At 39.7% G+C, this 12,817-nt stretch overlaps 1 protein-coding gene across 9 annotated transcripts in view; it reads right to left on the reverse strand.

The window, feature by feature from the left end:
- The window catches only part of sh3kbp1.S (SH3-domain kinase binding protein 1 S homeolog), a 203,439-nt gene that overhangs the window by 25,900 nt on the left and 164,722 nt on the right, over nt 1–12,817 (reverse strand). For 6 of the 9 annotated variants that reach the window (XM_041583615.1, XM_041583613.1, XM_041583614.1 and 3 more), the window contains 5 exons: nt 11,868–11,962; nt 7,688–7,795; nt 3,128–3,182; nt 2,739–2,834; nt 219–299 (listed from right to left, as the gene is read on the reverse strand). In XM_041583615.1, the coding sequence (XP_041439549.1) occupies nt 219–299; nt 2,739–2,834; nt 3,128–3,182; nt 7,688–7,795; nt 11,868–11,962 (435 nt within the window). The remainder of the gene's footprint in view (nt 1–218; nt 300–2,738; nt 2,835–3,127; nt 3,183–7,687; nt 7,796–11,867; nt 11,963–12,817) is intronic. The other 3 variants (XM_041583617.1, XM_041583616.1, XM_018249067.2) reach the window with 1 other exon arrangement.

Raw genomic sequence — 12,817 nt, forward strand, 5'->3', positions numbered from 1 at the left:
TTACCTATCTCTTTTAACTGCACCACAACAACCAGACCAAAACCAGTTGTCTGTCCGTGCACTAAATGGTGCAGTCTAGTAGAGATAGTCTAATGGAATTAAAATTAGTCGCTGGTTACTATGAGTTTCTGCATTAGTGCAAATTTGAACCTGTGTTTGTGCATCTCCCCCTCTACTGAATACACAAGCAACAAGAAACCCCAAAATAGTGTCCTTACCCTTCTCGTCTGGCCTCTGTGGCAGTGTGTCTGGTCTCTCTGGGGGTATTTTCCTGATGTCCTGTTTTCTCTCTGAAGTACCTGAGACAGGGGAGGGACACATGAAGTTACCTACAGAATGCCTTAATGGAAATATTGCCGGCTGAGGTGAAGGAAATAAAGCAATGCTGTGCAGACAACCTTGCAATTACAGAACAGCGCAGTGCAGGCAGTGGAACAGAAAGAACTTAGAAAGGACATCTTGATGTAGATGAGATAATCTACTTATCATCATGCTGCTTACTGATTTTGTCTCCCCCTCTTTCCAAACCACTGGTACAAGTTATCTAAAAGAAACTACTAACACAGCACCTTCAAGACAAATATATGGACATATATACAGTATATGGTCTCTTTTAAAGGAATTGTTCAGGATAAAAATAAAAACTGGGTAAATAGATAGGATGTGCAAAATAATAAATGTTTTCAATATAATTAGTTAGCCAAATATGTAATCTATAAAGACTGGATGTCTAACATAATAGCCAGAACACTAGCCATAACTGTTGCCTTTGAATCTGAGCTGAATGCTGAGGACCAATTACAAACTCACTGAACAGTTATGTCCCATGTGGCCCCCCCTTCAAGTCACTGACTAACTCAGAGTTAGAGAGCTGCAAAGCAGGAAGTAGTGCTCTGGCTATTATGTTAGACATCCAGTCACTCCAGCCTTTATACATTACATTTTTGGCTAATTAACTATATTAGAAACATTTTTTATTTTGCTGTATAGTGGAAAAAGACACTGTGATTTAGCTTAAAGTGATACTGACACTAAAAAACAATTTTTTTTAAATATTAATGTACATTAAAAGTTACCTATAGGCCATGTTGATAATTTTTTGCTGAGAGGTTTGTTTTTGTAAGTAATTGTTAGTTGAAGTTCCTAAACCTGACAGTTTTGTCAACCTGACTGTCAAATCTCAGCCTGTCAGTTAGAGTTTCTGATGCTAACGGACTCCGGCTGCACAAATATGGCAGCCCCTCATAAAGGAACATGGGGCATCAGACGGAATGTAAAAGCATTTTGCAAAAACTTTATGGCAAAGTTATAAGTTGCTTTCAAAGGCAATATTATGATAGATGTAAAAAAGAGTTTAATTTCTGGTGTCAGTGTCTCTAAGTTTTTTTATTCATTGGTTGCGCAGTGGCCTCTTCTGCTTCTCTGCATTGTCAGTGCTTGATCCGTAACATGCGCAAGTTTCTATATAAGTTATGTTAGCTTCTAGGTAAGGTATAGCAGTTTTTGTGGAAGTTAGGTAAATGACATACGTTATAACATAATGTTATATGTAACGTTTTGTTAAAGGGACCCACGGCTGGGTCCCCTTTCGGATAAAAATTCAGGTAAGTTTTCAATTTTAATATGATGTAAATAGTAGGGATTAAATTATATTTGTGTACAATTTACAGGGCGTAAAAAACAGGGACGTTAATGCAGGTGACCAGGTGAAAAGGGACCAAAGCAGGGTAACTCCCAAAATAAGTGTGAGTTGACATGTCTGCACTAGGTCCAGTCTATCCACCACCTCTAGCCCTTCTTTGCATTTATTCTTCTATAGGGGGTGGCTGCAGCCACCTATTGGCACAAAATAATGAATCACTACGCCCTCTAGTGACCTGCTTAGTAGCTTGTGTTTTCTAGATATCACAAACCTGGCACTGTCACTGATGCTTTCCTTCTAAATGATAACTTTGCTCATGATGCTCAAAAGCTCTGCCACATTCAGTAATGTGGTCTGTTAAAGAATAGAGAGAATGAGCAACAAACATTTGGTAAATAGTAATTTTAGTAAATACAAAGATTACAATTGCTCTACCAGAAGTTGCAAACAGGCTAAAGTTGAAGTCAGAATAAAAGCATATAAAAGCACAGATTTAGGCTGAAGCTGCTATGGTTGAATAATTATACATCGATTCAGGATAAATCTGTTGATCTGTTAAAAAAGGGTTGGTTTGTCTTGGCTTTAACTCGTTAGGCTAAATGACCACCAAGATTAAAACTGAAGGACCAGAATTAGCAAACCATAGATACAAGCTAAAGCTGAAGTCAGAATTAAAAGCATATAAAAGCCTGGATTTAGGCTAAAGCTGCAGTGGTTGAATGATAATACATAAATTCAGGATAAACATGCAGTGTTTGATTTAAAAAAACAAAAAAGGTTAGTTTGCCTATATCTCATAATGTTAAATGCCCACTAGATGGCACATGCCCACTATTAACAGGATTACAGTTGCCACAGTATGGTGGAACCTTTTGTTGAAGGGGAAGTATACATATATGTATACAATATATTTACCATCTTTTGCAACTTACAGTATCCTGAAAATGTATTCTTCATATTCTCTTACTTTTAATGAAATGCACATTTCGAACTTTTTTAATTACAAAGCACTAACTTACTTGCACTTACTGCAACCCTCTCCCTGTAAGCAACTAAGTTAATTTGAAAAGAGATAAAGAGCTCTGTATAAACAAACCGTTGGCTGTGTTTGTCTCTATCTTACAGATAAACAGGAGTCCATTATGCCGGGAATTTTTATGTGTACTGGTAATCTGAATACTTTTTCCTCCTCCTAGAAATATAATGTAATATATGGTTATGCCCTGTCTTTACCCCCACTAAAAAATAAATATTTGTAGTGGTGAGAACAACATCCCAAGCATCACATGATTATGTAGGTAATGAAGAGTGGGAACGACTGCAGAAGGCTATGATGCTAGTGTTCGGGTACAGATATACTGCTCGACTTCATATCGTTTTAATGCATTTAAATGATTTTGCTGAGACAGCGGGTATGAATATATATTGGGCTTAAGCTGGAAAGAAGGACCTCAGGGAGCTGTAGTGGTACTGTCTAGAACTCACCACTTGTGCCTGATTTGGCGACGGGAGCTGATGGAGGAGGAGGCTTCTTCGGTCTCTGTGGAACAAAAGAGGAAAAAGAAAAAAATATATATTAGTTTACTATACATTCAGCTATTTCAACAAAATATACATTTACAATAAATATAGGTATAGAAGCTATCACACCGCTAAGGCTAAAAGTAATGGGCAGGAACCCTACCGCTTCGTGTCCGAAATGCAATTCTCCAGATTCAGGTTTCTTCCACTTGCTGTGGGCGTGTCCGGTGGTATATAAATACTGGGCAGAAGTAGTGCAATACATTAATGAGCAAGTCCTATTACCTGGCATTCTTGCCCCGGAGGTATGCTTGCTGGGAGTACTAGAGGACACGGCCCCACTGATTAAGACCCGCACCCTACTAAAATCACTGTACTTCTATGCCAAGAAACATGTGGCAATGAAGTGGATGAGCCCCCTTCCCCCACAGGTCCAACAATGGGTCAGATTAGTAAACAGTATCCTGCCAGCTATTAAATTAACCTATCTGGCCAGACGGTGCCCCCAGAAGTTTGAAAAGGTTTGGGACCCCTGGCTGGATGTCAATCCAGAGGTTACCCTCTAAGACTACATAGGTAATTGCCTCATGTAGCTACTCTCCCAATGCCATTTATTCCCCTCTGAGTTAAGTTTCCTCCCATTGACTATTGGAATGTGCCTTACTATGTACTCCTGCTGTGTATAACTTACTATTGCCCGCTAAATATGTCATTTTATTTGTATGGTCATAGCATTGCAACTTTGTGTTTGTGCTGTTGTATTGTGAAAATGTTAAATAAAAACCTAAAAAAAAAAATATAGGTATAGAAGCTAATTTTTGTAAGAGGCATCATTTCTGCTTGTATGTTACATAAATTATATGTAAATTTGTAAGCCATTAATGCCTCTGTTTAAATAAAACTGTAAAATAAGCAGAATAAAATGCACTGGATATAGTAGGGAGAGAATACCATTCTGCCAAGCACCACTCCTGTATGGTTTGATTTGTCAGTTATGAATCGGGATTCCTGTTGGCAACAAAAAAAACCTCTGAAAACACCACCCCATTGGCCTGAATGTAAATTGTCATTTGTTGCACGAATCATGTAATCATGAAAAAAGGCAATTGCTCTAAAAAATTGATAATGTTAAAATAATGTTTTCATTAAAATAATGAACTACTTGGTAAGTTTTCCTATAGATGAGTTTGTGGCAGGACTGGGTCAAGCCAACCGGGCGCCCTAGGCAACCTGGCCACCACAGAGAGAAGAGATGCAGAGGGGAGAGAGGGGAGAGTGGCAAAGGGGACAGAGGGAAGAGTGACAGAGAGGAGGGGAGAGCGGCATAGGGGACCCAACACGAACTAGGGGTAGGCAGAAGACCCTTTAACAGGTAACTGCCCAGCACCCCTCATCACTGTGCCCTAGGCAGGTGCCTCTTCAGCCTACCTCTAGTTCTGGACCTGGCTTGTGGGGTGTTCTGGAGAAGATGAAGTTAATGCATCATACTACAGCCTCACTTACTATGTACTTCATCATGTCCCCAATCATCATGAAACTGCTTGCGTTTCAGATTCACTTACAGAAGCACAGGGGAAATCATTTACAATTAGCCATCTAGGTGACTTACACAATCAAGTCATTTGGGATGATCCAAGTTCATTATTGAGGTATCTGATCTTGTGACTGCTAGGGGCCCAGCAGTACAGAGAGCCAGTAGGGCCCTGGTTAAAGAGAGATTCCAATCAGATGTGTAACTTTGGAGCTGCTCCAGAGAAAAACAATTTCAGGAACCCTCTGCACAAAATTGCAGGCGAGGTGACTCTCGACACAGGAAATATCTCAAATCACCCACAACCTGGGCAATATAGTCTACCCCTTCAAGAACCCTGAGTTGTTACTAATGAGTGATTAGGGAGCTCATCTTTGACCTACATACTGACCCCTTATCACTATTTCAATGTGGCTTGTTGCTCATGCCTTTGTTGAGGGTCTTGATCTCCAAAATGACACCTCTCAGTTGGCTGCCACTGTTATAACCAGCCAATGGGAGCCCTACTTATTGTTTTCTGCAACTTTCTGGCAGAAATGTAAATCTACCTGGTCACATAAAGCCCTTAAGAGTATTTTTATACTTCGTTCATAGCATTAGCTGTGGGCTATGCCCATTGTGTGTACTGACAGCAAATTGCTAAAAAAGGTTGAATTGGAAGTGATCGAAGCTTTTAAAAGAAGTGCACAAATAAACCTGTTTTTGCTACGGAGTAGGACACAATTTATAAAGTCAAGTTTTGATTATCAGAAATTTCAGTGTACAATGCACCAACACGACCTACTGTGTAATTTCTCTTCGCTAATGCATCAGCTGCTGGGAAATCCCGCAGAGCTTTTCAGCCACTTACTGAGAATGCAACTCTTTTCTACTGGGAGTTACGCAGAGAACATTTCATTTCATCCACAGCCTATATTCAATGCATGCTTTGGAAATATATATTGGATAAATAAAGTATTACAAAAGTATTACATTGTAATCATTACACAATAAATAATGCTGTTTTCTTCACAGCATGATCATCTAGAATATACATTATTGTTATTAACACATATAAATCTATACATCCAGTGTCATGCTGTATAAGCTTTGAATGTGGCAATAGAAGCAGAATCCTGGGCAGTATTAACAGAAACATGGTCAGCTTAAACACCAGGTCAGGCAGAGGAACCCATTTGTCCATGTGGGCAACACTTTTAGATTGTAAGCTCTTTTAGGAGAGCCTTCTTCACTTTTTGTGTTACTGGTTGCTATGTAAGTATTAGATTTTACAGTGCTGCAGAATATGTTGGCACTTTAAAAATACATGTTAATAATAATAACAATGCAATGCATACACCAAGGGGTTGTGCGACAAATAGATTTACCAATACCTCCAAGTGGCTTCTGCTATTAAACAATGGTAACTGTTGGATTTAAGTCTCATTTCCTCTGAGATAGTCTATGCTGGGGATAGGCTACTGGGAGGCCCATTTATCAAAGGACAAATTTCGAATTCATGTGACTTTTTTTTAAGTCTAATAAATTTAAATATACTCGGAATTTCATTCGGAGGTTATTTAATAAAAAAAAAAATCTAATATCTAAAACTCAAACTAATATTACCGACCCAAAAACTTAAGTCAAATCGAATTTGACTAAACTGAAATTGAGTTTTTTCCCTGAAAAAAACTCGAATGTCAGGAAGGCTATTAACATCTTCAAAAGGGTCAGTGGTCCTCTCCAATTGAATTATACATGAACTCGGCAGGTTTTAGGCGGCGTGTTGTCGAATTCAAATTGTTCCAAGGGTCAAGGTTTGATAAATATTGATTTTCAAAATTAAAATTTGAATCGAGTTTGAATTATTCACAATTTGAAAGTTTTGACCAAAAAAAATTTTTTTTTTAAAATTTCGAATTTGAATTTACAAATAAATCTGCCCCTTACTGTATGTTCTCCGAAGCTAACAGGCTGTCAGCTTGGAGTTGCAGCTCTGTAAATGTTGAAGAATCAATGGTCTCTATTTAGGGTTGAAGGGTTACAATTAACTCACAGTAGGGTTCAGTTATCATAGCCCCAGGTGCAAGTGGTAGAGCATTAAGGGTGGTAGCAGATGGAGAGATTAGTCGCCCAGCGACAAATCTTCTCTACTGCGGGCGACTAATCTCCCAAAATGCCTCGCAACGAAACTATGGGCGACTTCGGAAATCCGATTGGTTGCTAGGGGTTACCTGGGCAAATAGTGCTTTTTATTACATATGGGGTAAATATCTTAGCTGTGGCTGGACGCAAAGGGCTGTGATATTGCACCTCTTACGGTGGTGGCAGACAGAGAGATTAGTCGCCCAGTGACAAATCTTCTCCACTGTGGGCGACTAATCTCCCCGAAACTTTGGGCAACTTCGGAAATCCGAAGCAATACATACAGTATGCCATCTGGCGATTCGTATTCTTGCAGGCAGGATGGCCCAGGGTAAGTTCTTACACTCACATAATAGCCAGAACACTACTTCCTGCTTTGTAGCTCTCTTTGTTTCCACTGATTGGTTACCAGGCAGTAACCAATCAATGACTTTTTGGAGGGGGGGCACATGGATCATAAATGTTTGCTTTTGAATCTGATTAAGGATCAGATGCTAAGGATCAATTGCAAACTCACTGAACAGTTATGTCCCATGTGGGGCCCCTTAAAGTCGCTGACTATCACAGTTAGAGAGTTAAAAAGCAGGAAGTAGTGTTCTGGCTATTATGTTAGATATCCAGTCACTCTAGCCTTTATACATTATGTTTTTGGCTAACTAACTTTATTAGAAACATTTTTTATTTTGCACAGCTGATCTATTTACACAGATTTTATTTTTATACTGAACACAATTCCTTTAAGCTATTCTGCTTCTTTGGTGAGGTCAACAAGCAAGAGAATCTTGGTCTTGTAACAGGGGTCTCCACTACTCATAGCGTCATCTCTGACACACAGCAATAAGGAAAGGGAGTCATCTGTAGGTACTTACATGGAGCTCCTTTTCAAAGTCAGGAGGGAGGAGCTTGACAAAGTTGTCTGGAAAAACACCCTTTTTGCCATTAATTTCTCCTTCCCACCAGCCGACATCAACACATTCCTAAATAAATAGAAAAAGTATGTTTTAGCATGCTTTACAGAGGTATAGGGTGCTCAGAACTCCCTGTAAGGAAATAACCATCTAGTGCAGCAGCTCCAGCTTTTCAGTAGGTACAAAATAATTTGTGTGTGGGTGGAACATGGTCACAGAACTTCAGACCTACGGATATATTTATTGAAAATAGAGCTCACCACAGTCCACCTGAGGGAATTTAGCATCAAGAAGAAGAAGAGGAGGAAAAGATAACCATAAGCTGATTTTGTGGCCCATCCTTAAAGGGGAACTATCACTAAAATGAAAATGTAATATACGTTTCCTCACACTGAAATAAGTAACAAATTTTCTAAATACAAACAAATAAAAATTCTGCATCTTTTCTGGAATAATCAAGTTTATATTCACTATCACTCTCTCAGCATCTGTTTCTCTTCATTCTGTCTTCATGCAGCAGTTGGGTGTCAGATGAATGATCCAATATATCTTATAGGGGGGCTCCCTTTCCTAGCAGATGTATTAGAGCTCACTCAAATAACCAATTCCAGTACAAACAAAATCTAACAAAACAACACAATTTGCACAAATTCTGCATGTAGAGAGACAGGATTTCTGGTTATTTTAATAGAGTGAGCTCTAATAAATCTTTTAGGCAAAAGGAGTGAAGGTAAAGGAAATAGTGAAGATAAACTAGATTATTTCATGAACAGTACAGAATTAATTGATTGTATTTAGAAGGTTTCTTATTTCAGTATGCTGGAGCTAATATTAAACTTTCATTTCCGCGATAGTTCCCCTTCAAAAGCTGTTACTGTATTTAGGACAAAGTGTCACCTCCAACTGTCAGATTGCTGCATATGAGCAAGGGGTAACAGCAGGGCCGCCATCAGGGGGGGACAGGGGGGAGTGTTGTACTGGGCCCGGAGGGTTTTAAGACTGGAGGGGGGCCCGGCCGTGCTGCCTGGATAGCTGGCCGCGCTGTCACTGAGCTGAAGACTACGGAAGGGAGAGTATCTTCTAACTGCTCTGATTTGTCAATGAATTGTAAATCCCGGGTTAAGCCACATGGGGATTGGATTGGTGAAATTTGAACCTCCCCTCCAGCTTATCCAATCACCATACAAAATTACCCGGGACTTACATTTCACTGGCAAACCAGAGCACAGGAAAGCTAAAGACACAGACACCGGAGTTTCCCCGAACTCTGCAGCTGAAGTAAGAACTTGTTTTTTTTAATAACTTACAGGGGCCCTGGCCACCAATTTTTATGTAACCTGTAAGGACCCTGCCACCATTTTTTTTCATATTACTTGTTGGGGCCCTGGCCACCAATTTTTATATATAACATATAGGGGCCCTGTCCACCATTTTTTAATGTAACCTGTAGGGGCCCTGGCCACTTATTTTCTATATAACTTGTAGGGGCCCTGACCACCAATTTTTTTAATATAACTTGTAGGTGCCTTGCCCAGGAATTTCATTTATATCGCTTTGTTATACTATGTTTTTATTTTTTTCAATAATTTGTAGGTAGGGTTGCCACCTTTTAAAATAATCTTCACCGGCAGGTGGAGGGGTTAAAAGGGCGGGAGGGCCGTGATGCTAAAGGGGCCGTGAGGCGCTATTGGCTGGCCGAGTCGTGATGTCAAAGGAGCGGAGCCAAACGCGTGCATTTGGCAAGAAGCCCAGGAAAAAAGGTTAGTTTGGAGCAGGCTGGGGGCAGGCCACGGGTTTTTTTTAGGTGTATTACAAATTTACCGGCAGCTACATTGCCGGTAAATTTGTAATACCGGCCCCGGCAACACTATTTGTAAGGGCCCCAGGCACCAATGTTTTTTTTTATAACTTGTAGGGGAGTCCTGGCCACTAATATTTTAATAAGTTGTAGGGGGTGCTCCGTGGGCCACCAATTTTTTTCTTTAACTTGCAGGTAGGCCTTAAATGTTTTAGCACTTGTGCCTGTGTAGCCTTTGTACTGATGTGTGGGGAAGGGGGCCCCAAAAAATTTTGTTGTGCGGGGCCACGCGATTTCTGATGGCAGCCCTGGGTAACAGTGCCCTCGCTCATGGTGCCTGCCCTAGTACCATTCCCCGTCTATTCACGGATAAGAAAGGCACATGCTTCTGGCATTCCCTGAGTCACAGAATGGAAGGAGAAGTACACAAAGGCAGGCACAAAATGCCACAGCATTTTTCTTGAGCAAAAAGGAAGGATATTAAAAGACTGTGAGAAACAATGTGTCCCCCCAATAAGAGCTATTTAATGCTCAGTATCGAAGCAAACACAACATACTAATTACTGGCCCTTCTTCAATTTGAAGCAAAGCATGGACCCAGATGAACAAGGTAGATGTTGTGCTGGAGGTTTATTTGAAGCACAGGGTCTGTAGTTTGTACTGGTATCTACATCCAATTACACATGCGGGGATATAGCAATGTATAAAAAGTGTTTTGCTTACTAGAATGCTATTTTTGGTTAAACCTGTGGTTTCCTATTGAATGGCTGGTGTCTTTTGTGGCCAGTGCAAACTTGACATCATCCCATTGCTAAATACTGGCGTTGCTTATTTGGGAATGTTGCAGGAAATTTATTTATCAGAGAAAAATCTCCATAAAAAAAAAACCTTATGTTCCATTTATGGCTTTCAGAACAACAGCCCTCTTGAATCAATGAGGCTACAATATGCTATGTGTGGAACTAAAAAAGCTTATAGGAAAGACCTATGCAGAAATGGCCTGTTGCTGACAAAAGGCAGGGAGCACTAAACAACATATTGGCTTTTAACAAATGCATTGCTCATAACATGAGGATTCTCTTTTCCCATTCCAAAATATGCCCACACTTGTCAGAATGTCGAGTCAAACACATTCCTACTATAGTCTGGCTACATAATCAAACCAAAAGTGCTTAGCATATTGTTTTGGCTGCCATTCTTTCCCCAGTATTTATTTATTGGCAACATCTTAATAAGAGCATGACAAAACAACACGTTCCTATCTGAAGTTAACTGAATGTACTTAGCACAATTAGGAACAGCAATAAATACTTGGCATATGGTACATTTACATAAAAACACATGTTGTAGAAGGGTTCCATCATATCTGGGCGTGTTTTAGTTATTGTATTTCATAGACAGTACCACTGTCCTATTGTACCTGTAGAAAACAGGCCTTAAGTCAAAGCATGTGAGTAGTGGTACTGAATGCAGCTACAGTATGCTATCAATTTTGCAGCTTTGTTACATGTTGGGCATTCATGTATCCCTGGTTAAAGGGGTGGTTCACCTTTAAGTTAACTTTTAGTATGTTATAGAATGGCCAATTCTAAGCAACTTCTCAATTGGTTGTCATTACTTATTTTATTTTTTTATAGTTTTTACATTATTTGCCTTCTTCTTCTGACTCTTTCCAGCTTTGAAATGGGGGTCACTGACCCCAACTAAAAACAAACACTCTATAAGGCTACACATTTATAGTTATTGCTACTATTTATTACGCATCTTTCGATTAAGGCCCTCTCCCAGTACCGTACTGGCCCACCGGGATACCAGGAAAACTCCCTGTGGGCCCAGGTGCTGCTAAACATTTAGCCTATTTCATGGCCATTCCATATTTCTATGAGAACAAAGAGGCTAAATAGATGGAATAATAGGTTATACGATGTATAACTAAAGAGACTAGGAGAATAGAGGTTGAGTGAGGAGAGGATGATTAATAGTACTAAGAGTGGGCTCCTGGTTTAAATTTTCTTGGTGGGCCCGTGGTCTAAGGTTTTTGGGTGGGCCCCTGGTGTCCCAGTCCGACACTGCCCTCTCCTATTCATATTCCAGTCTCTTATTCAACTCAATGCATGGTTGATAGGGTAATTTGGACCCTAGCAACCACATTGCTGAAATTGCAAACAGGAAAACTGCTGAATAAAAAGCTACAGAACTCAAAAACCACAAATGATAAAAAATTTAACTAATTGTAAATTGTCTTAGGCTATCACTCTCTCTCCATCATCCTAAAAGTTAACTCAAAGGTGAACAATAATAAAGCATTCTAAGTCCAAGCAGTTTTAAGACAAAAACCATTACCTTGTTTAATACAGTAACAATATCACCCTCTCTGATTGCCAGTTCATCTTCATTCATTGCTTCATATGGAAACAGAACCTTGCAGTATTCCCTGGCTGCAAAAGAAAGATAAAAACCTGAATGAGCAAAGACTGACGATGACCCATAATGTCAAATAAGATGTTAAAGGGGAACTGAAGTCCTTCATCAAGTGCTGCCAGGGTTAGTTGAAATTAACTACTGTATCATCTGAAAAATAAGATTCTATTTACATCTGAAAATACTGTATAACATTTTGTTAGAATTAGTTATAGAGTTCCAGCTGTTTGTATAACAAGAAATCATGATTAACAGTCCTTCTGTAAATTCTTATTTATTACTTTAAAACCTAAAGCCTAAGGAAATAAGAAAAGGAAAGAGGATAGGGCCACTGTGTGCAGTTATTTCCCTGTTATATTCATCTTGCTTAATCTGCATACATAATTACATGATGATTTGTACATTTTTTGTCGCCCACAGTAAATCAGCAATATTGCAGACAGCAAGACGTCCCTATTTTCCTTGCCACCTGCAGTAATGGAGAAAACTGAGGAGCAACACAAGCATGGAAAAGTCCCTTGGGTCGCCAAATAAGGGTTGTAATTGGTTATTTGGTAGCCCTGACGTGGACTAGCAGCTCTACTTGGCACAATAACTTTCTTTATGTAAATAAAACTTGCTTCCAAGCCTGGTATTCAGAAATAAGTACCTGCTTTGAAGACACTGAGAGCAACATCCAAGAGGTTGGAGAGCAACATGTTGCTAGCGAGCAACTAGTTGGGGATTACTGCCTTACACCTTGTCACTTGCATGTATATGATTATGTCACTTATAGAACCATGGTGTCCAGCAGGTAAGTGGGTCAGGTGAGGGTCTAGCCAATAAGACAGGGCTGTATTTATATATAGGTCCCCGGGGGCTTGTGCCTGGGG

The sequence above is a fragment of the Xenopus laevis genome, chromosome 2S (assembly GCF_017654675.1).
Source record: "Xenopus laevis strain J_2021 chromosome 2S, Xenopus_laevis_v10.1, whole genome shotgun sequence".
Classification (NCBI taxonomy): Eukaryota; Metazoa; Chordata; class Amphibia; order Anura; family Pipidae; genus Xenopus; species Xenopus laevis.